This window comes from Tauraco erythrolophus, chromosome 19, assembly GCF_009769465.1.
Source record: "Tauraco erythrolophus isolate bTauEry1 chromosome 19, bTauEry1.pri, whole genome shotgun sequence".
NCBI classification, from domain to species: Eukaryota; Metazoa; Chordata; class Aves; order Musophagiformes; family Musophagidae; genus Tauraco; species Tauraco erythrolophus.
In genome coordinates, this window is record NC_141483.1 from 8,104,881 (window position 1) to 8,128,486 (window position 23,606).

General features: G+C 44.0%; 1 protein-coding gene across 1 annotated transcript in view; it reads left to right on the top strand.

Annotated features, from left to right (window-relative positions):
- The first annotated feature begins 1,215 nt into the window (after window positions 1-1,215).
- Window positions 1,216-23,606, top strand: part of LOC104373380 (uncharacterized) — a 32,671-nt gene continuing 10,280 nt past the window's right edge. Inside the window, exons 1-2 of the mRNA XM_086623735.1 lie at window positions 1,216-1,293; window positions 19,583-20,574. Coding sequence (XP_086479861.1) covers window positions 1,216-1,293; window positions 19,583-20,574 — 1,070 coding nt within the window. The remainder of the gene's footprint in view (window positions 1,294-19,582; window positions 20,575-23,606) is intronic.

Sequence of the window (23,606 nt, forward strand, 5' to 3'; positions counted from 1 at the left end):
AACTGGGATGCCAGTGCAGCCCCAACAGCCTGGCTCGTTCATTGTCCCTTTTCCGGTAGTGGCCAATTTTCTCAGAAAGGTGTAAGAAACCGCGCAACAACCTGCCACCTGGCAGATTCCCTTCCCACGCCAGACACAGCTGGATCTCTAAGGGTTCCTTGTACTGCTCAATGTGAGGGGGTAACCAAGCTACAAAAAAAGCAGCTCCAAGTGTAAAACCACAGTATTTTGTCAAATACTTTCACTTTTAAAATAGATTATTGCAGCTCTTCCTTCAGAATAGAAGAACAAACTGCAGCTAGCAATGTATGTTCACTGCCAGCTGCAAGGACAGAATAATTTTGGGTTGCTGGGGTTTGTGGGACTGCGTGACACTCATTGCAGTATGCGGTGTGACTGGATGGGATACAGAGAGTCTCATCTGGAAAACCAGAAAGCTGACTTAGAAACGAGGAGCGTTCCCTGCCTTCCCATGAGCCCCAGAAATATTAAGTGGCTGCTGTACCCTGACCGCTAGTTTTTATGCAACTCCTTCTCTTCGGGCTCCCCAGGATGCCCAGCGGTGTTCCTTCCCTGTCCTTTGCTTCGTGCTCAGACGAAGCTGGAGTGATTTTTCCTCCTTGGAAAAACCTGAGCCCTTTCCCTATTTCCCATTCCTCTGATAATTGACCTCCCTGACTGGGCTTCAGGATCTGGCAGGAGACCGGAGCATCGTCCGGGTCCACTGCCCAGGGCAGCTGCCCCCGCTGGTGTCAGGACACCAGCCCCTTCATCTCCCCACCGTGCAGCAGGAGAAACTTTTTCCCGCAGGAGCCCGCTCCACCAGCAGGCTGCTCGGAGGGGCTGGGCTGCCTCCATCGCCGGCGGTTCCCGAGCCCAGAGGGGATGCAGCCCTGAGCACCCCGCTCTGACCCTGCTTGCAGCGGGCGGGCTCGGATCCCTCCAGCCCGGGTAGCCCCGCGGCCACCCGACCCCCTCCGCTCCCGCGGCGCCTCGGTCCCCGCCGAGCTCGGCGCCGCAGGTGACCCCCCGGGGGAGGGCAGGGGCCGGGAGCGGCCGGGGGAGGGGGCGAGGGGCGGGGAGGCCGGGCTCGGGGGGTCGCTGTCAGCGGCGCCCGCTCAGGGCTCGGCTGGGCTCGACAGCGCGAAGCTCCGCTCGGCTCGGCGCGGCTCGGCACGGCGCGGCACGGCTCGGCTCGGCGCAGCGCCCCGCGCCATGGTCCGGAGCTCTCCCAGCGCGGGGCTCGTCCTGGCGGCGGCCGCGGCGCTCTGCCTCGGCGGGGCGGGAGGCAAGGTAACCCCCTGCGGCACCGGGCGGCCCCCGCCCGCCCCCGCCGGCACCGGGCGCCCGGCGGCGGGCAGGGCGGCAGCGGGCTCCCAGCGCGGCGCGGACAGCGGCAAACCCGCCGGGGAGGGGGTGCCCCGGGGCTCGGCGTGCATCGGGGCGGGGGGAGATCCGCCGGGGCGAGGGGAGGTACGGGAGTCCCGGGACGAGGGGTGCAGCAGAGCTGCCGGGAGTCCTGGGAAGAAGGGTGCAGTGGCGCTCCCGGGACGAAAGATGCGCCGCGGCTCCCGGGAGGAGGGTTGCAGCGGGGCTGCCGGGGCGGGGGCGGCTGCGCTGCCCCTTTGCCCGGGACCGCGGGCTCCCCTCGGCCCCTGCCCACTCGGCGGCGAGGTTTGGGTGCGCTAAGTTAGGGCCGGCCGGTGACTCGCCTGGGAGCCCAAAAAGCACTGGGAGACATGATGCTGCGGGAGTCTCTGTCTGGTCACCCTCTCCGCTTCGGTACAGCCAGACCCGAAATCCGGGAACCCCGCGGAAACCGATAGAACAGTATTTCCAGCAGAAATCAGAGCGCTTGCCCAAAGGCATCTCTAACAAGGGGTAACCTGGCATAAGAAGCCCAAACAAACCACCTGGTACTGTATTACTGTCCCCACGCTCTCCGGTCCTGTGCACCTCGTCTGTAGTACGGATAGCCGGTAGACAGTGCAAATGACAGCTACAGCTCTCGGGACAGGGATCTTGGCATGGGCTGGGAGCCACTGGGTGAGCACTGGGGGACCTAGAAGGGTGCTGGAAAGGCGGGCAAGGAAGCACAGAGTACCCTGCAACTAGGAGCAGCTACAGAGCAAACAGTCACGCTGTGCTTTGGAAAGGGTAAGCAGTCCTCACATCGCTGAAGTGAGTGGGACTTTTCCTGTGGACCCTGATAGGGGCAAGATTTGACACCTCTTGTAGAGATTCTCAGATCTATAAAACGTAGGCCACTACACTATAAGAAAATAATATTACATACATTTATGTCTTTTGTTACACATACATATAAAGAACAAAGGTGAGGGGTTGCTTTCCCTGGTGGAAAGCAGCATTATAATTCTGCCTGATACAACAACTTCCTGCCACAGCACATACGAACACAGCAATGACTTCGTGGTTGAAACAAAGATGTTTTATCTCACTTGGTATCCTAGTGAAGATAGCTACAGTGAGAATGTCTTAATGAAGCCACATTTCTGGTACTGAAGTACCAAGTATTAACTTTACAAAGGTGTGCACTTAAATCTATTGAATTGTATGGTTGTGGAGTTTTGTCTTTTGTTTCTCTTTTAACTCAGAATTGCATTGCATAACCTGCAAACTTACCCTCTCCTCTTGGGTTTGTTACTAGAGATGAACAACTCTCTCATCCAGCTGCATACTTCTCTTATTAAACTAAATAGCTTGTACATAACTTTCTTGCTGCCCTGCATTATTATATCCTTCCTGTGCTAGTTTTATTTCTAACTTTGCCTGTACAGTCATGAGGTGGACCAAACATCAGCTGTGTGCTGTGCCTTTGGGTGTGAGTGGTGATGGCAGAACACTGAATGCATTAGCAAACTGTATAATTTTTGCTTTATTTTTCTTTTTTCTGTGTTTCATAGCCAAATTCTGTTGTTCTCTAACTCTGAAATCAAGACTGATTGATTTCCCCTCAGGCAGTATCTGAACTAGTTAAGTATTGACCACAAGCACTACAGAAAAGAAACTGCCTCCTTAATGCAGAAGCAGCAGCCTCCCTCATGCTTTCCGAGACTTGACTTCTTGCTGTGTCAGTTATCCTTTTGATCATGTTGTCTACAGTATCTTAACATGCAGGACAATTTGTTTTGCAGAATGAAACAGGCATTTTCTATAGCTTATCTTCCTAAATGTGACAGAGTGAAATCTGTGTGTGCATACAGACATTTGTGTATATCTCTTGCTCCCTGTTTTCGGTATTTATTTTTTGAGTGAGTTGCACTTGCTCTTCACTCATCAAGGACTGCACTATGCTGCGTAGGCTTCATTATTTTTATCTTTTTGGCTACATTCTGATAGTGTTGCTATGCTAGTAAAAAAACACACATCCCACTCTAAGTTGGTGGTTCAAATGTCGTTCAATTTAGCAGTTGAAAAAAGTATTCAAAGATTTATGAGAAAAGAATTGTCTTCTGGCTTGGAGTTAACAACTTAAAAGCATAACAGAAACTCTCTTGGAAAGGGCAAATCTTCATGAGGTAGGAAACTGGATTGTTCTTTTCATCCAGGAAGTTGGTCTCTGCCAGTCAGAGTTGAGGAACTTTGGGATGCTGTGGGGTAGCATGGATGTTTGAAACATGTTTTGTGGCAAAACAGAGCTCTCTCTGGAAACCTTCACTGTGTACAACAGCAATATAAAAATAGGAGTTAGATCAAATGAAAGAAAATTTGAAGATAAGGTGTGTGATGTTTCCTCCTGTGTGTCTGTATCAGATGGAACAAGATGTGCAGATAAGTGGCTTGTTTATCCTGAAGGAAGAATGTAAGCTTGATGAAAGAATAACATAGTTAAATTATGCCTCTGTATGTCCCTAAAATACTATCTGTTTAATCAAATCCCTATGGAGGAGGTCTCTGTGCCAGTGCCATCCTTCATCTGGTATTCTTCTGTTTGCTTGCTGACTTAAAGAAAAAATCAAGCCTTTCTTGTTCCTTTTAAGAGAGGAAATCTTAGTGATCCTAGACCCTCTAGTGAAAGTCTTAGTCCTGCTTCTAGTGAGGACTATGGCAACATTCCATCTGGTTTCAGAGGGAGCAGGATCCTTCCCAAGATCAGTGAAGGCTTAAAAAAAAAAATCAACTACTAAAATATGCACCTCAATTAGCAAAGAATGTGACCTGATTAGTAAAGTGTATGAAATTTCAGCTATTAAATTCTACGGCCCTGATCAACAAAGCACGCTGCACAATTGGCAATGTATCCAGATTCTCAACTACTGTACTAGTCTCCTGCCAGATCAACCAAGCATGCAGCTAAATCAGTAAATTATGCAACTGGAGCAGCAAAATATGCACTTCTGATTGGGAGGGGGAAGGATATGGAAATTCTCAAATGTTTTAAATTGACGTACAATAGGTCTGTTACTGGTCAACCTCTCTGTTCAGAAAAGTGGAGGAAAAATATATGACTTTTATCAAGTCTCTCCAGACAAATGCTGGACTGGAAAAGTACGCCCCTCAAACTGCTCAGTGTCTGCTAGTAGCAGCCCTGTTCTTTACCAGATGTGCTGCACATCTGGTTCTAATCTCAGTTGCTGCCAGGTGTGGGGGTTATTTTCGTAACACTTCAATGGGATTTTTAGGTCCAGGTATCTTTTGTTTTATAGGTCACTGTAAAGCATTGTACATGCACACCAGACTGTCTTACTGTCTTGAGACATATAAGGCACCTTCAAAGAATCTGGAAGTTTTGTTGGCAATGAGCTATTAATCTCTTTGCTGTTTGTGAAAGTACTCTGTGCTTTAGGAGCAGAAAAATGATAAGTCTTTCCTATTTTCTTTATATCTTGATGAATTGCCATAGCTGCTTCCTATTGTGTTTACAATGTACCTTGGCAGATATTTACTGTGCAGAGAGTTTGGATGTTGGGCCAGTTTGGGGAGCGGCTATATTCATATATCCTGAAGCAGTAGAGCTGTTTCTCCCTAGCTTGTGCGTATGTGCTCTAAAAATCCAGCCACAGTAGCTGGTTCTGTTCTTCAGAAGTTGTTTTTGCATTAAATTATTATTTTTGTTTTATACAGAAGACCTGCAGGTTGTCTTATTTTAATAAAGATGCAGTTTCAGGATTTCTATAAACTGCTTTTTTTATGTCTGGAGGTAAACCGGGTAACACTGCTTGTGCTCAAAGAAGGCATGAGAATTGCTTTGTTTTATTGCACTGTTCACTTTAGTATCCATAAGTCTGAAACATTATTTGAGTCTAAGAAATATCTGGGCTTGTTCTTCTGGTTTTTTGTTTTGTGGGGTTTTTTTTTGTTTGTTGTTTTTTTTTTAAATCCACTACAGTTGGTACATAAAACTGGCTTGCATTGAACTTCTTATTTACCAAATTTCTGTCTCATTTCCAGGTCAGTTCAATGAATGATCCTATTTAGTTCTTTCTCCTGTTTAAAATATTTCTTACTGAGCCCAGAGCAGTGCCCTTAAAACATAATTGATTTGGGTCATTGAACCTTTATTTTTCATGCATGTTAGTTTGCAACCCGCCACTGGTCTGACTGGTATTTCAATTAGAAAAATGCAGGCGGATTTCTCCTAGAGGCTAAAGTTCACGTGGAGTCTCTGGCAAAATAAGATCCTGGAGTACATATCCCTGGAACTGGGCAATGATTTGTAACTTTTTTTTATTTCTCTGTCTGGCCAGAATGTTGTAAATCTGGCGCTCTCTTGTTAGCTTCACACTAAGCAGCAATAATGTCCACAGTGTTTTAGACCTGATAATTCTAATTACTGAAGCACTGAAGAAGCTGAAAGCTGAGAAGATGGATGAGGCTGGCCTCAAGTCCTGCACAGCACATGGGACTCTCTTTTTGTAGAGCTGAACCATAATTCTCTCGTTTGCCAAGGCCAGCAAAGGAAGCAGCAGCCAAGGTAAGAGAAGTGAGCCAGTGGCAGGTTATTTCTGGAGCGATGTGGGCAATCTTTATGCAGAAGGAGCTAAAAGAATGTGGTACCACTAGAGATGCCAACGATCCTTGGGATGAGAACACCAAAGTAATTTTTGTTTCTTTGCTATCTAAGTAATTTGAAGCAAACAATCCTGTTGCACTGGTTTAAAAAGACCCGGCAAACAAACTTTCCTGTGGTAACCAACAAACAATTACTATCCTCCCTGTCTGCTTCTTTGTATGACAGACCAGGAATGGTGGTAAAATCCTCAAGTCTCTTTCTTCTTGCCTCCCCTTCTTCTTAAAGAGAACTCATGGCATGTTTGGTATCAGAGAGTGGCTTCCCAACAGTAGCGTAGCTAGGCCAGGTCTAGTATAGTAACACAGTTCCCTTTACATACTATTATCATTACAAGGTCAGTCTGTGCACTGATATCTCAGGTCTATGAATAATAAATAATAAATGTTCAACTTGGTGGTTAGATACTTCCTTGAGTATGGGAAGTAATAAATAGAAGAATAATCCTCTTCTACTTGTACAAATCCATGGCAGGAGGAGGATGGAGTAGGGATAGGGCACTGTAAAATCTTGCATTAATATGTGGAACTCTTGTACAGCAGTAGGGAAAAGCCATACTGGCTGCCTTAGTTCTCAAACTCAATGTAAGAACATTGTGATTCCTCTTACAAGCTCTCAGCAGCAAACAGACTGATGGTTCATTCTGAATATCCTTACTCACGTCATCGCCAATGAAAAGAAGGTTCCAATTTTGAGAGGAAAAAGGCTTATATTCTTTCTAGAATTCTTGAGGCCCTACTGGAGCTCACAGAAGTCATTTGCGACTTCAGGATGATTTAAATCAGCCCATAAGTACTGCTGGCTTGGATTAGTAATGATGTACATTGAGGACAACCTCTGTATTTGGGTTTGGGTGGAGTCCTTTCATGGTAGAAGAGTTGGTAATACTTTTACAGTACCTTTCATCAGAGGATTTAGAGTTTCACAAATATCTAATTACAGAAACTGTTAAATTATGTGAAATCCTTGGTCCTGGGGGAGTACAGGCAGCACCATTACACTTCACTATAAAGCAGGGGTGGGTGGTGTTCAAAGTGGCAAAACAAAAGCAAATTTGCCACATGCAAGCCATAACCTGCTGTGCTATCTCATTTTCATCCAGTATTTTATTCTTCTCATTTCTTTATATTAGCAGCCAGGTTGCAACATCAAACCACCTAAACACAATGGGCTTGTACAAGCCTCCATTCAGAACTACCGTCAGCTCTGAAGAAGGGAGTTTTGGGAATTCACTGATCTCTTACTGATCTGTTTCCGTAGCGTTTGTGTTTCACTAGTCTGTTAAGGAGTAGCAGGGCTGTAGCAAGGGTTGGGTGCCAAGGATGCCAATAAGGACAGCTTCCTGAATACAGGAGATCTGGGATGAAATGCTTCTGGAAGTCCAACCTGATCCAAATCCCAGAAAGATGATTGCTCAGCCTTTCCAAGGAGGGTGTGTCTGCTCTGTACCCTACTTAAAATTAGATTTGAAACCGGAGATCTAATCCGCTTGTTCTACCTAAATCCTGCCCTCTCCCGGTCTTGGTTAGTAAATATTTTACTGTTTTGAACGACTAAGTTTTTATTAAAGAGAATTTTTTTTTCCTAGATTTCACTTAAAATGTGGAGCCTTCACTGTTAGAACTGAGGCTCGAAGCCCAGGCTGTCCATTCCCTTGTCTTCCTGCCCATATTGTAGATCTGCATGAGTGGACAGAGCAGTTCAGGTGAATCCGAGCCCTCACTATTTGAATACAAGGGCCCCAACGAGTTGCTCATCAGGACTAACTTTAAACGCAAGCTTAGCAGGCTGAGCACTTTGATTTGCCTCTAAAATTAACAGTAACTTATTCCAGGTTTCCTGGTTGAAACTTGAATGGAGAAGAAGAAAGGATGTCTGCAAAGCAGATTTCTTTGGAAAAATAAACGGCTCACTGGTTGGGACCCTATAACAACAAACCCAGTGCTTAGTTTTTCTTCTGGCTGCAGTATCTGTGATACTTTTTCCTGCTTTCTCCCACACCCTCCCTGCTGTGCACTCATGGTCTCTCCTTATGTGTAAGCAGTAAAGTAAAATTTACAAGCATCCTGCTCTCTGAAATCCTGGCAAAGGTGGAGTCTTGGAAACTTCCCTTTGCAGAGTGCACAAGAGGAGACTAATCCTGGAACAACGAGGTGGGGAAAAGTGCTACTGTTTGTACACCACCCAACAGTAAGGAGGTACGTTCAGACCGTAATAGACCTCTGAATGGCCAGCCTCAGCTCTAGCAATGGCTCGTTTAGGAGCCAAGTTACAAATATTGCGTGAAAGGTAGAGGGTTTTTCTTTGTTTGCTTTGTAAGGGTCACTATCCATGTCTTCTGCATAAGCCCTCTCACCTCACCTGCTACTGACATTTAGTGAAACAACGACCTGGTTCCCAAAGAGTTGCAGTAACAACTCTGCAGCATGCTAGTGGCGATACAGAATATTTGCAGGTTTTGGCTTTCACATGCAGAATGCTTCCTTCTCCAGATGTTTGTATGATAGACTTCCAACATGTGAAACATCTGAAGTGTCTGGATGAAACAATAGGGTCATGCAGCTGGAAATCCAAGCACAAATAGCTCTTTTTTTTTTTGCGAGGCCAGTTTATGTGTATATGTGTGTGGTTCGTTTGCTTTTAAAGATCCAAATTTATTTCCTGAGAAGTGGCCAGCAAAATTTGCATGGGATTGCCTTTCAGTTCCCCTTTCTCCCGTTTCTAGTACTTTCAAAACAAAACAAAGCATTTTTGGGCACCTAAGCTACATATGGTTGTCATTATTTAAATCTCCCCCAAGTATTTGGGAGGTTATATATACAAAGTTAATTTGGGAACACTAGCTTTACAGATTCCTACGAATATACATAACTTGCTCAATGGACTTTTGTACTGAACTCTACAAGCAAACTTTTACTGCAGCACTATAGCTTTTGTTTTGTTGTATGTTTCGTCTGGTTACCAAGCAGTTCAAACGATCTGACCATGTTTTCTACTCTTTAATTTGAGCTGCTTTGGCCTGTTCAGTTTGTAGAAAATGAAAACCAGATTGATTGTCTGGAAACTCCCTCATCACCCCCGTCAGTTCCCACTAACCCTATCGTTTACCGTTAATTTTTTCTATGCTGTGTTGTGTACACTTACTTAATGAGAACTTGCTCTAGTAGAAAAAACCTACTCTAGTAGTTTTTTTTTCTGCTCTAGTAGAAAAAGACCTGTGCTGACCTATTAAAACCCTGAAGCAAATGACCATGGCATCTTGAACTCTTCATTATACTGCCTTACTTTTATTTACGATGGTTCCATCATATTCATGATTATTTGCCTGAGGAGATGCTCTAAATGACGCCTTTGTTTCTCATTCTAAAGCTTTACATTTTTTGTATGTTTGAATGAGGGTATTTTCTGAAAAAAAAAAAATCAAAAACCAACAACCTAGAACAGGGAGAGCAGCTTTGTATAGATGTAGGATCTTATTTGACCCGCATCTGTACTGGAGAATCTCTATTTGTCTGTTGGATGTCCAGTCACAAGAGTTAGCTCTCTTTTTTTTTATCCTCTCCAAGGATTAGTCTGAAAATCTGGTTGCTGGTGTGAATTCTAACACTCTCTGGTGGATGCTATTTTAGATATGTTCCAGTCTTCCTTAGCCATAGAAGCTAATGTTGGAACGAAAGGGGAAAAACAAGGTTCGGACTACTCTCATAATGACATAGAATCATGGAATGGTTTGGGTTGGAAGAGACCTTAAAGATCATCTAGTTCTAATCCCACTGCCATGAGCAGGGACACCTTCCACTACACCAGGTTGCTCAAAGCCTCATCCAACCTGGCCTTGAACACTTCCAGGGATGGGGCATCCACAACTTCTCTGGGCAACCTCTTCCAGTGGTTCGCCACCCTCATAGTGAAGAATTTCTTCTTTATATCTAATCTAAAGCTACCCTCTTTAAATTTAAAGCCATTGCTCTTTGTCCTATCACTACATACCCTTGCAAAAAGTCCCTCCCCAGCTTTCTTGTAGGCCTCCTTTAGGTACTGGAAGGTTGCTACAAGGTCTCCTCGGAGCCTTCTCTTATTCAGGCTGAACAACTCCAACATGTCTCACTTGCATTTGTTGCAGGAAAATGCCATGATAAGTTTATTAGATACTAATGACAAGTTTCTGCTTAAAATAGTTCTACTTTACGAGTGTAATAGAGTCCCCAGGAGGACACTGCCTGGTCATGTGGGTCTTTTTAAGCACTGCATTTGCATTTTTTAAACAGATTTTTCAAATGCTTTCATAGAAAAGCAATCTGGGTTTTATCCCTTTCAGACCGAGATGAGAAGAAAATTAATATTGCAGTGTAGGGCTGCAGTGAGGGATGAAGAAGAGTTCTGAATAAGACCTTAGTTTCTAGTAAAAGCACCTGGACATAAGAGTATCAATGAAATGAAAGAAAAAATTAGAAATGTCCTATGCCTTGGCCTAGGTCTGTTCCAGAGCATTTCTATCTGCATTTCACACTCCTACCAATATTTTATCCACTTCACGAGCATGCCTACACTATGGCATACAACAGTTACTGAGTAATCAGTGAATGCCAGGGTTACTCCCGTGGTGGTAACGTCAACCTGGGAAACTGTCAGGTAACAAAAATACCCACAAACTGCCAACATCCTGCCTAGTCCAGAGAAGAACTCTTCATCCTGAGAATTCCTAGCCTTAAAAGTGTAATTCAAAGAAAGAACTGGTTAAGAAGAGAGAACTCTGCTTAGCCAGACTTACATAGCTGTAACTTGCAAGACTTATTGTAGGTGGAACAAACTCAATCTTAATTAAAGAACTGAAAAGGGAGAATGAAAACTTCTGCCTATTTATGACATAGGAAAAAAGAACAAGAATGGTTTTATCATCTTTTCAATATCCTGAGATTTCAGCTATGATGCTTTAGGTAGCTGAGTTAGCCACCAAGCCTCCTAAAGTCCCACCTTTGCTCAGAGCGGCAGATGTTCTTTCAGAGGGCTGTTAAGACCATCTCTAATTCCTGCTCTGACTCCCTCTGCAGGGAACAACTCCAGCTTTTGTCTGCAGAAAGAGGCAAGCCAAATTAGCCAGCAAAGCCCCACACCCAGAGCTGGTGATCTTCAGTCATGACCTTACATGAGAATCTTGCATCAGGTACTCAAATATCTGCGGCTACTGCAGAAAATTCTGCCCATTGCTCATAACTACAGTGTAGGTTGGCATCTCTGGCCTAAAAGGGATAAACTGGTTTTGCTTCTCACCTGAACCTCCCAAAAGCAGCAGAGCATTAGGTCGCCTTTCCCTGGTTGCTCCAAAGGCAAGTACAAAATGTCAAGTTACAGTGTACGCCCAGCCTGCATATACTGCTGATCATGCTATGGAAAGCAGCGCTGTTCCATGGGTGATTGTTCAGAAAACAGCCCCTGTTTGTGTCTCTGGTAACAAGCATTTTTTTGTAAGGAGAAAAAGGCATTGCATCTCTGGAGTTAAATGAGGGGGTCCGTTGTTCTCTGCAGAAGCTGGAGTGCGCCGCTGTGCCTGGTGGTTGTTGGCCTGCCCGTGTTTGGGTTTTTTTTTGTGATTTTCCTCTTCCCCACCTCCAAGCAGGAGGGATGGTGACCTCATGGTGCAATTATGCAGTCTGCTCGAGGCCAGGTACCAAAATATGCTGCAGCTGTGACGCAGAGACCTTGCCCAGGCTGGGCACAGGGGCCTCCTGGCTAATGAGATCGCTGACCTTCTGCTGCAGCTGCTTTGGTTCACAGAGATTTGTTGTGGCAATGGGCTGCCGCTGCCGTAGGAATGGCTCATCTATAGGCAGGCTGGCCTTGGAGACCCAGAGCAGGTGAGGATATCCTGAGCCCTGCCAGCCTCTTTCCACCCTAACAGAGCCTACTTACCTTTGTCCAAGTGTATGCAAACGTTACCATCCTCCCTGATTTTTTTCTTCCCCAGGAAGTAAGGAGAGGTTGTCTGTTCTCCGGTGAAATAAAGCAGCGCCTTCCAAGCTCCGGGCTCAGCTGCAGCAAAGTCACATATGGGAAGAACAAGAGAAAATAGCGTGCCTGCAGTCTGAGGCACATTTGGGCCTCCAAGTCCTGAAGTCTCGTTCAGACTTTGCATTCTCTGCTGTAATTGCTGCTCTGCATTCCTGCTTCCCTCCTCTACTCTTCTAACAATATTTTTATTTTCCTTGTCTCCTGCAGCAACAGGCTTTCATAGTCCTGTCCCCTTCCCTTCCTACCTGCGTATTTGTTCTCTTCAAATGTTCTGTAAACCATTAAAAAAATAGAAAACTTGGCGATAGGTCTGAAAACAGGGCCCTGTGAAGCTGCCTAATGTGTGCCAAGAAGGAATATAAGACGAGTCGGGTTCTTTCCTGAAAACGGGATTTGCAGAGTGGAAATGTCACGTCCATAATCACTTTCATGTGGTGGAGCTGCTGCTACCCACCACTGAAATAACAGAGCATCTGTTAAAAAATGCAATTTGGGTTTTGCTTTAATCCAGCAGGTTGCACTCACTTCAAGAAATGTTAGACCCATATTTGAAAACATGAGCGTAACTGCTCTGATACCACAAATGTATTAAAACCAAATGTATGCTCTGCCCGGTTTCAGAGCCCTGCAACTGAATGCTGCTCAGCGCTTGTTTATGTGGATTGGCTCAGGGAGCAAGGAGAGAATACAAAGTGTGTGTGCAGGTATATGGGTTTGCGTTGGAACAGGGTTATTGGGAGGGTGAGGAAGAACCCTTAGCAAGCAGGATACTCTCATAATTGATGAGAACTCTTTCGCAGGTCAATTTGGAAAAAAAATCACAGTTAGGGACTGGAAAAAGGAGACAAGGAAAATTCTCTCCCAAAAACTAAGCAAAGTATTGGCAATTTTCGTTATAGTCTGTCAGTCCCATGTCCTGATTTACTTCTGCCAGGTCTGCTACTTTCAAGCATCCAGAGATACTTGAAGAGTTGCCCTCGTGCAGGATGAGAGTCTCCTTTTGCTGTTGTCTCATGCTTTAAACAGCAAAGACAATTTGGCAGAGGGAGAAGTGGTGAATCCAAGGCACTTCCAGGAATTCTTGTACTGCCAGGTAGAAAAATAGTTTAGATATGCTGCTGCTGTATCTAGTCCATGCTAATGAAAGAAAAGAAATCTTGCATGCAAAGATGAGCTGAAAATGCAAAATTAAGTAGAGTGCTGATTTTATAAAGTCTCCGATTAACTTTGTCCTACACTTGAAAAAAGTTCTACCAGCTTTGATCTCTAGATCAGTCAGCTGGTGAAGTAACTGTGGCCACTTAAACTAACAGACTGGAGTTTTATGTCTTACTCTTGGGATAGTCTTTCCTCAGATCCTGTATTTGACAAGCATCCAAAAAGCTCTCAGACTTCCCTAACTTGGAAATACTGTGAGTGAAAAACTTGGGGCTTTCGCTGGGAACCACAAGAATTGTATCTCTGGTAGCTTTGCAGCTAGTTCCAGCCACGTCAGCAAGTAAAGACTTGCATATATTTCGGTTTTCCCCCTTAAGCTGGGAGTGTGGAATGATTGCTTTCCCTTTTTCCTTCTCCTTTTCTTTTTAAAACCCTAAGTTCAGCATTTTCTTTCTGCTCTGGATGAAAGTTTGGGACACTTCATATTTCATCCCAGTGGTTGTCTCCATTCAAATGTCCTAGTGAGCCTGAGTGATCTTTAACTCAGAATGCACCTCCTATGTTTGGAGGGGAGAAGGAAGAAGTAACCGAGATACCATACCTCGCCCTGCATGTTTTGAGCAGTTGCAAATAATGTTGTTGGAGCCGGAGTTTTAAAGAGGTCCCTGGGGCAGAATAAAATGTGAAGGAGCTGGTGAGGTAGTCTCAAAGCACTGCCAACTCTTTGAAAGAAACACACATGTGCGTGCATGTGTGCGCATAAGATGTTTTTAATTTTGGAGGGGTGAGGGATCCTAAATAAAGCTTGCTGGGTTTCCATCCCACTGATACTACGGTGAGCTCAGATGACTAAATTTAGTCATCCAGACTGAACAATTTTGGATTCTAGGACTGCATCCATGTCTGTCCGGAAACTAATTGCTTACCTCTATGGTTGCTGTTGAATCAGCTGTAAGCTGACATGATAAGGCTACTGTAGAACTGCCATATACTGCCCGCAGTCCTGTTCTGGCACCAGGCAGCTATGGTGGATTTTGTTTTTGAATTGGAGCAAAAAAATCTACCTGGTGAATAGTTCTCTCTTTCCTACTCTAAAATAAAGTAAAATCAGTAAAAGATCATTTATATAGTGGGGCTATTTTACAGGAAGGAACAAAACATAAAAGAATTTTTTGGTCAAAAGCACAGGATCATAACCAAGTATTTTGACTTCACAGTGATTTTTTTTTTTTAAGGGCCTAAGGTATGCATAAATAGCTTCTATCCTCACTTTCACTCATTACTCTAGTATTATATCCTTCTAGCAGAGTCTTCAAGCAAAGATGAAAAAGCCCTTTAGCTTGGATAAGGAGATAATATGTGTCTGTTCCCGAAAAGAGTAATAAATGCAGCACCTCTTAAATGTTCAGTCAGTTTGAAATATAGTGGATTATTCTTTCTCTGTCATTTCTAGAAAGAAGTAGAAGTGACATTTTTAAGTCTGTCTGAAACTGGAAATACATTTGAGAACCACACAGAAGCTGAGATGTGCATAAGGCATTAATGAGGGCAAAGCAGGTTATGGTCTTTGCACATCATTTTCTTGCGAGCCTACAACTAGGCATCTCTATTAAGTGTGTGGCTTGACCCCTGAGGATCTCTTGGAAACTTAGTGGCTCCACTGTGTGTCTCTAGTTTCCTCTGCTGAGGTTTTCACTCCGACCCTGGGTATGCACCAAGAGAACTTGATATTTCTTGGGTGAGTGTGTTACAAAAGAAAACAAACTACGTTGAATGGGTCCCAAGCCAGAGGATCTGAGGTTGTGCTCACAGAGGAATTACAAACATCAAGACAGGATGTCCTCCTTCCGCTTCTTTGAAATAAATACACTTCAAAAATAAACAGTCTTTGGATTGTGCATGGGATACAAGCAGGACAGCATCCAGGGTGCTGCAAACAGCAACTTCTTGTAACCAGCATTAACGTGCACGAAGAAAATTTATCACTACTTCACCCTTATGGGCTTCAGCAAATACTATGAGTGCAAATGGACTGAGACTTTTCCTCACTAGGACCTTACATCACTTTGTTTCCACTTCTCTTCAGCAGAGCTTGTCTTTACAAGCTAAACCACATGGCCATGTCACCTTCTTTTAACAGCTACGTGTCAGCATCCTCCCCACATTCCTTTTCGGGTCCCAGCATCACCTCATGCCAGAAGCATTTATCTCTTGGAGGCAGGACAGAGAAGCTTGGGAAGCTGAGCCCTGCATACTTCTAGTGATTCAAGCAAAGGCCGCTACTCATCACTGAGGAGCTCTTATGGACCAGCTAGAGGCTGCCATGACCTGCCATCGTTGGCTTTTTGCGAGATTCTCCTGCAGGCTTTTCAGCATGCTGTAGAAGGGGTGAATGCAGCTTCAGCTCCAGGGCTACATTTGTAGGAGTTGTGCAAGTGGAGAGAGAGTTGAGGCTTATATTACTCAGATGATAAGTACTCTTTCCAGTGCATATACTCAGTTGAGCCTTATAATAAACTTCCATCTGATCAAACCAATTATTTTCCCCTTTTCCTGCATGGAAATTCTGCTTTTTGTCAGTGCCACCTACTTCTCAAGAGCGATTTGGTGTATAGTGTCCAGCTTGAAGAAATCACGTCCTGGCTTTGTGCTGCACCCCTACATATCAAGGGTTTGCTCTTTCTTTGAGAGCTCCTCAGGAAGGAGATGCTGGTGTCTGCAGTGAGATTTCTGAGCAACGGCTTGCAGTCACTTGTGGCCACATCTGTTCCAGCACAACTCTCAGGCTTTCTACAGCTGCATTGCACATGGGTTTGTGGCAAACCTGCACTTCAGAGGGCAGCAGAGCATTCGTCCCACCACTGGGGCACCGCTGCCAGAATTACCTTCAAGGGACCAGCACGAGGTCCTTGTACTCCTTAGCCCTGTGTTTCCTGGTGCAGAGGCCTTATAACTCCTTACATATGTGTATCTTAGTTAAGTAGCTCAAAACTGATGCAAATATTAACTACTCATTTCTAGAGAGTTCAAATGTCAGCATAGGAGGAGGTAAGAAAGTGTGTGACAGTGGGGCATTTTTTAGCAATGGGCATAGATTTAAGCTTCTGAGTGGGTTGTAGGGTGTGAAAAGGGGAAACGCAACATCTTGGCATGTTCTGAAATATCCAACCATTGTATCTGTGCCCAAGAAGCAATAGCTGAGATTTGAGTTACTCCTCCTCTGCAACTTACTAAATGCCGTTCCCTAGTTATCCTAATTCAGAAGGCAGGTAAGGTATGTCTGACCACAGTGGGCTGGAGGTTCAGTTCAACCCAACTGTTTTAAACATTTGGGACTCCTAGTCAGAGCGGGAAGCACTGGAAAGCAGATGAACAGGATTGGTAATCTGGTTCTCCCTGCTCATAATTGGCCTAATTGGTGTGGGCATATATCAAGTGTTGTTTTTAAAAACAACCTATCATTTGCAAAGATTAAAAATGTGCCAAATTTTTTGCACGCCTCTGTCAAAAGCCCATGAGTCTATAACTTGCTGCAGAAGGGAACATCTGTGTCTAATTGATGAAGCTCAGCCTTCATAATGGACCATTCAAATGAACTAAACAGTTTTGTCAGTCATCCCTTTGTGGATTACAAATTCATCAGAAATCCTTCCCCCCTCCTCAGATCTGTCCTGTGTTTCCTGTCCCTTGTGGTTTTTTTTTTCCTGGTCTCAGAGCAAGTCTTGAATCTCTTCAGTCTCCCAAGCCATAACAAATGAACAATTCCCCCACTGCCATGACCTTTCAGCCATATTCCTGGAATGCACACATTGCAGAAATCCCCCCTGCCTGGGTTTGGGGATGCAGGGTACCTGCTGGGATTCAGCTAGATATTGCAGCCAACTGGTGGCCACGTGGCTCATAGGGGAACAAGAGGCATTTGAGTTTGAATCCGAGACTCCTTGGATATGCACAGAGCCTGTGAAATCTTTCTCTCCAAATGATGCCAGATTCAAGTGAAAGGGACCCTATCCTGAGAGCGGGGGTGAGGGATTTAAGGGGGGATGCACTTACTCGTTCAGTACTTCGGTGATTAATCCCCACAAGATCCACTGAACTGATGGCCGCTGCTTTTGGGTGTTAACAAAGTCTTCTGGTAGTAGAGGTGGGGCTGTGAATGCCTCCAAGCGCCTTCTCAGTGTCTGAAAAAAGGCAACTAGATCAGTTCACATATTCCTCAAAATAAAATCTCAACCCTCAATCATTGCTAATTTAAGGAGGTTTGGGCCAATCTGTAATCCTCCCACATCCAGGAGTACCACCCTGCAACGGTTCTGGCGCACATTCTGGCTCCAAAACTGGGTGCATATTTTAGTTGAAAAGTTAGGCATTATTTACTGTTTCTTGCTATGCAAATGTCTAATTTAAAAGTGAGCTCAAAAGACTAGCATGGGACAGAGGCAAATCTGCACTGATATTCTGGGATGGAAGGAAGGAGTATTAGGGAAGCCACAGAAAAACTGCCTTTGCTTCTTCCAAGTGTAGGAGCAATCCTCTCCATGAGGGAAGAGGAGTATATTCACTGGAAACCAGCTAGTTTTCAGTAAAATCCAAGTAACAACAAACGTGTCTGTAATTCTGATGTGAATTAGCAAATAGATCTAAACTTTAGGATCTATAGCCCCTTAAACTGACATAAAGTTCTGCTTTTTTCACCTGAATTTTTACCATGAATTAGATAATTCAGACTAAATCCCCAAAATTTATCTCCTAGAGAAAGGATCAGTAAATTTCTGTTAATTTGTGTTGGTATTACATGCTGCGAGACTCCTAAGGCACCAGACAGAGAATAATATGGTTTTGGCACATGAACGTGGTTTCTTTTTCACTTGAGACTTCAAGCCATAGGTGCCTTAAATGAAAAGCCTATAGTTTACTCCACTATAATTAACATAAGCTTTGATTTAAATGACACTTTAAAAAGTCAAAGATTGGATTTCAAGTTGAATACAGAACTCTATTTCCACCCACGTTGCTGTTTTGGTCCTTTTCTATTGCCATCCACCCTGAAATCACTCAGAATATGAAAAGCACCTGCTGGAAAACAAAGTTCATGCCTTGCAGAACAGGTCTGTCTTTTTGTTTTTATTTAAGGGTTTCTAACATTTGGTATTGCATTTTTTTTTCTTTCTATTTCAATATGAGCCAACGGGAGGGACTAGGAAAAAAAAAATCTGGAGTATTTTGATCTCTGTGGCTTTATATGGACTTCATAAGCCTTGTTTGTTCTACTGCCAAGCTTCCTTTGTGTTTAAATAGATAACAGACCAAGACAACTAATCATTTCCAATAAAAAAACCCTCCACCAAACCCAAAGCATTCCCTTTCTTTTCCAATTAATGCTTGTAAACCCATGCTCCTAAACAGGGCTTGTGACCTAAGTACTTCTGACTTATTTTTTCCCCTTTTCAAAAACAATTTCAGACAGGGCTCGGTGCTATCGAAACGTATGAAAGAATCTTGAAAGAAGGCTCCAAGAGCATCTTTGGGACAAGGTGGTTGTAAATATGATGTGCAAAAACAGCCTCATGTACCTTTAGAGAAGCAGCAGCATGGTAGCTAGTGCCACCATTTACGGATTTCCTTCCTCTTTGGATTCTGCAGGCTATTTGTGGAGAAAGAAGAAATAGCAAATTTCACATGGGACTATCACTGTGTTGTGTAAAACGTAGTTTACTAGTGAGAGCTGGTATCTGCTATCACTATTTTGAGAGGCTTTGCACTTGAAGAAAAGACAGTTTACCCCATCAAACCCACCTAGATTTTACTGCTTATTGAAGTAAACAAGGCTGAATGTCTCTGAAACACAAAATGAGTCGGATGGATGAATCATGGGTAATCATCAATGCAATGTTGTTTGTTTGGTTTTTTTTACATTAAATAAAAGTTTTTGTAATGAAAATAACACAGAGTTCAAGATGCTGTGGTGACAGAGTTTTTCTTTACCTTCCTAAGATTTTTAATCACATTACCAGCTGTTTAGGACAAGACATTGAGTGGTCAAAAAGCTGTATATTAGTCAACAGCACAAATGGATGCTACTACGATCAATAGTAGAAAGTAAGAGTTATAGGAATTACTCATCTGGGTTATATTTCTGTGGAGGTTTTATCATTCAATATACACTTCCATGGTCTCTAAGACTGGCTGTCCATATTAGGTTAATGCTCCAAACAGGAAGGTAGAAGATAGACTTGAGCAAGCTTAATGAATCCCCATTTCTTGAGGCTATCTTATTCCAGTCCCTGAAGGGAAAGTAAAGAGTAGGACCTTCAGCAGGTCTAGCAGACTGCATCCCGTATGTTGTCTCTGGCAAGATGTAAGCTTATTTATTTTATTTCCCAGGTATATTATTCCTGTGGTGCAGTGGTGGAATCAATGGAAAGAGGCTTGATTTTATCACCAGGATTTCCAAACAACTACTACCCAGGGACACACTGCGTTTGGCAATTTTTCATTCCCATGAGAACCCATCTTATCTTGGAAATTTTTGACTTTGACATTTTTGAGAGCTCTAGTGAAACTCCGCTCCCCTGGGATGGCTTTTCAGCCCCTGCTGAAACAGGAAATAAGGACATCCCTTCTCTTGAGGAAAACTTGGACTTTTCTCTCCGTGCTACAAAACCCTCTCTCCAGACCTGGATGTCAAAGGCACAGAATCTAAGCAGCACAGGAGATCAGTCAAAGGACCTTGCTGGTCACGTGGATGAATTTCTAGGAGCCACCTCAAAAAAAGATGAAGCCAAACAAGCATCTGAAGAAAACCAGTCGAAGCAGATGAAGGAACCCAAAGCAATTATCAAGGCGCAACCAGAAGAACTGCCATTCCCTGTCGCTGGTAGTGCCACAATGCAGAGGCAAAATACCAGTGGCCTAGAAACAAAAGAGGACTTGAAAGGGAAAATCTTGCTTGCCCACCTAGCTGCTAGTGAGAAAGATGAAGTTACGGTAGAGAGCTGGACTCTTCCCACAACAGCATTGCCCGTGGAAATCTCCTCCAGCCCACAGTCAGCAGTGGACGTCTGTCCTCATGATGTATTATATGTTTCTGATCTCATCACATTTTCCTCTCGCTTCTGTGGACCAAATTCACCTTTAAACAAGACCATGGTCTTTGGTTCACCTTTGGAAATGGTTGAGGTTATCATGGAACTGATCACCACCACAGACCGGGGCCGAGGCTTTGCAATGCTCTTTGAATACAAGAACATCACCGACCCTAACACCATAGATGCTGTGAGGCAGGAGAGAAAGGAAAACATGGTGACGCTGGCAATTGTAACAGGGATCGTCTTCTTTGCACTTGCTTTGCTCTCTGCCCTCTGCATAGCTTGCAGGTAAGATGATGCATATCGGAGCCTTTGAAGTGTGCCATATTATCCATACAAGAAAAAGACTAGAAAACAGAGTTACGTTTCCTTTCCTCTGCTAATGCTTGCTGTCCTTTAAACGTAGTACAGTGTGTGGATGCAGAGCAGATCAATGCCAACTACTCCTGCCCCAGGCTCCTCAGTTTTCTGTCCTAGTTCTGCAGCTCCTGCTCCTCCAATTTATTTTCTTTTTCCTGCAGAAATACCTGAAGGGTGAGGAATTTCTTGGGCACTATTTTGTTTCAGTGGCAGCAATGTCTTCACACCTCTGTTTTGGGACACTAACTGGCCAATGGACAAACACAGAAGAGAAAGATCAGCCTTCCCAGAGTCTCCCGAGCAGGCTGAGCTGACAGCCACTGTGTCTTTTCACAGCAGTTCCACAGTTTGACTCTAACCATCGCTAAAGCTCTGCAGAAAAGTAAACAACAACAAAAGTATTACTACTTAGAATTAAGATTAAATAATATTTTCGAGTCTGTAGCGTGTTTTATCCAGGAGACTGTGCAGACGTTTTAATTCCAATGCACCTCAGGCATTAAGGAGTCTTCTGCACATCCCTCTGACTGCCAGCAAAGAGCTGAGAGCCACGCCGCAGTGCCTGTGACTGTCCCCAAATGTCATCCCAAATGACACAGACAAGTGAGCTGCTGGTCAGGCTGGGTTGCTAATTCCCAGGTCCTGATGCTATGTAGTTAAATGGCTAAAACCAGCCAGTGAGAAAAGCATACCTCTCCAGTCAATTGCTTTTATTTTATATATTTATTTTCTCTATACCTATTAGGAGAAACCCTCCCAACCCCCCAGCATATGTTTGCATTTTTCCTTCTAACTCCCTAGTGAAAACATTTGTGTAGAAACAGTGATTTATTTTTTTTCCCCTTTCCAACAAATTCAAAACAGAGCCCAAGCTGCCCAGGTTTTTGTCAAAACAAACAGTATTTTTCAAGTGTTTTGACTTCAATGAAAACATCAGGTAACTGAAACAAATAGTGTCCCTTGCAGGGCTCCACTGTGGCGACTGGGTATTAGTAACAGCATTCATTTCCCAGTGGCAGCATGCAACTGGTCTGTCTTCTCCCTTCCTGCATCCCCTGCCTCATCTATTGTGCATCCTCCAACCAAAACGTCTCAGGATTGCCCAGCTGCTCCTAGTCATTGAGGTCGGTTTGATAGAGGAACTTAGTTTTCCTTGTCCTTTTGAAGGCTGCATTGCTAGCTCTTGCTGAATAAATACAAAATATTGGCCATCGGACTGGGTATAAGAGAACGTGGGCAAGGTGGTGAAGTTTAAATATAATCTCTCTTGCTGTATATAGAAATCCCTGCTTTCAGAGTCTGAGCTTTTCATAGTTCTAAGTTAAGTTTGCATGTGTTACATCTAACTAACCTTTTTCCTTTTTAAAGAGCTTGCAGAGCACTAATTTAGACCACAATTTTTTTGCTAGTGCTAAAGGAAAATGTCTGGTGGAAAATGTCTTCCAGATACCAAATACTTTATTTTTATATCCTTGCCAATCTTCAGAAGAGAGAGAAACTTGCTCCCTTCACTATGGCAGCGGTCTGGGCTGACACACATGTTGAGTAGGCTGTTCTTGCTCCATTACCCTTATTTAATTGCACTGTAGCTATCCATGAAGCAGAGTATTACTCAAACCAAAAGCACACCGGCAATCTGGGATCTCACTGGCTGAAGTTTACTCTGTGTAGCCAGTTTAGGAAGTCAGGCCATGCTGCTCACATGCACAATTTGGCCTTTTGCTTCTCAAGTGTTTACAAAATAAAGTAGTATTCTGCTGTTGCTGAACAACAGAGAAAAATAACACATTTTTTCACCCTCCACACAAACATTTGCATGTTCTGGTCACTGCAGATACATCCTACCAGGGGTCCTATGGCACAGGACCAGGATTAGACTCACTTCTTTTAGCACTAGCATTTATGCCTTTTCATTGCTCTGCGACTTCTTTTTTTTTTGAAGAAAGATATACCTCAGTCAGCTATTGACTGTATATAAATAGAGACTATTCCTAGTCCTTTAGCCCCTTGAGAGGCCATTTAACTATCCCAGCTGCCTACATTCCCTGCGTGCTATTTCAGTGAGGCTTTAATTACAATACTTTATTTTTTGTCAGACTTAAAGCCTTTAAGGGAGATGTGATACACAGGGAAACAATGCCACAACCTGTGCTGAGTAACCTCACTTGTATTGCGCTGGAAGAGTCTTTCGCCCCCTCTCTTTACTGCCCTAACTCTTGTAGGATAGTGGTCTCTGGCCCCAGAACCACTGGTGCTGGCTGGAGATCGCCTGCACTTCCCAGCTGTGGGGTTTTCCATGCAGCTCAGAATTTGACTGCAGAGGCCATTAAGCACATCTAAACTTCTTTTAGTTTGAGCCCACAAAACTCTATTTTACACTTTTTGCCCTAAATAAGGGCTTGGAATAGACATCAAATGTGTATTAGCCACAGCCTGTCCTCACAGCAAAACACATCAAGACTGCGAGGGGTGGGCTGAGGGGAGAAGTGAAGATGCTTTAACCACATCACGCTCAGAAACGGGACCAGCTCTCTGAGGCATGATAACACTCGCCCTGGCTGGAGCATGCCATTGCGAAGGATGTTAATAGTAACCTTCAAGCTCTTGGCCTCATAAACTTGCCTTCCACTTTCTTTTCTCTTTGTACTTTACTTGTTCCTCTGGTACCAGTTCTAGCTGTATGTTGTTTTTTTTTTCCATTTCTATCTGCTGCTCTTGCTTAGCTAAAAGTAGCAGGCTCTGCCTTGCCAGGGGTAGAAATGGCCTGGGATGGGCTTGGCACCTACTGCCACTCCAATGCACCAAGTCGCCAGCAGTGTCTGCTTGGGCTCATTGCATTCAGCCAGGGCAAGGCTCTCTGGGGAAACTCCAAGTCTCTGCCACACTGCAGCTTTTGTTTGCTGTTTGGCAAGGGAATGAAAGCTTCAGTTGTTAGTTGGCCAATAATTCTAATTACTTTT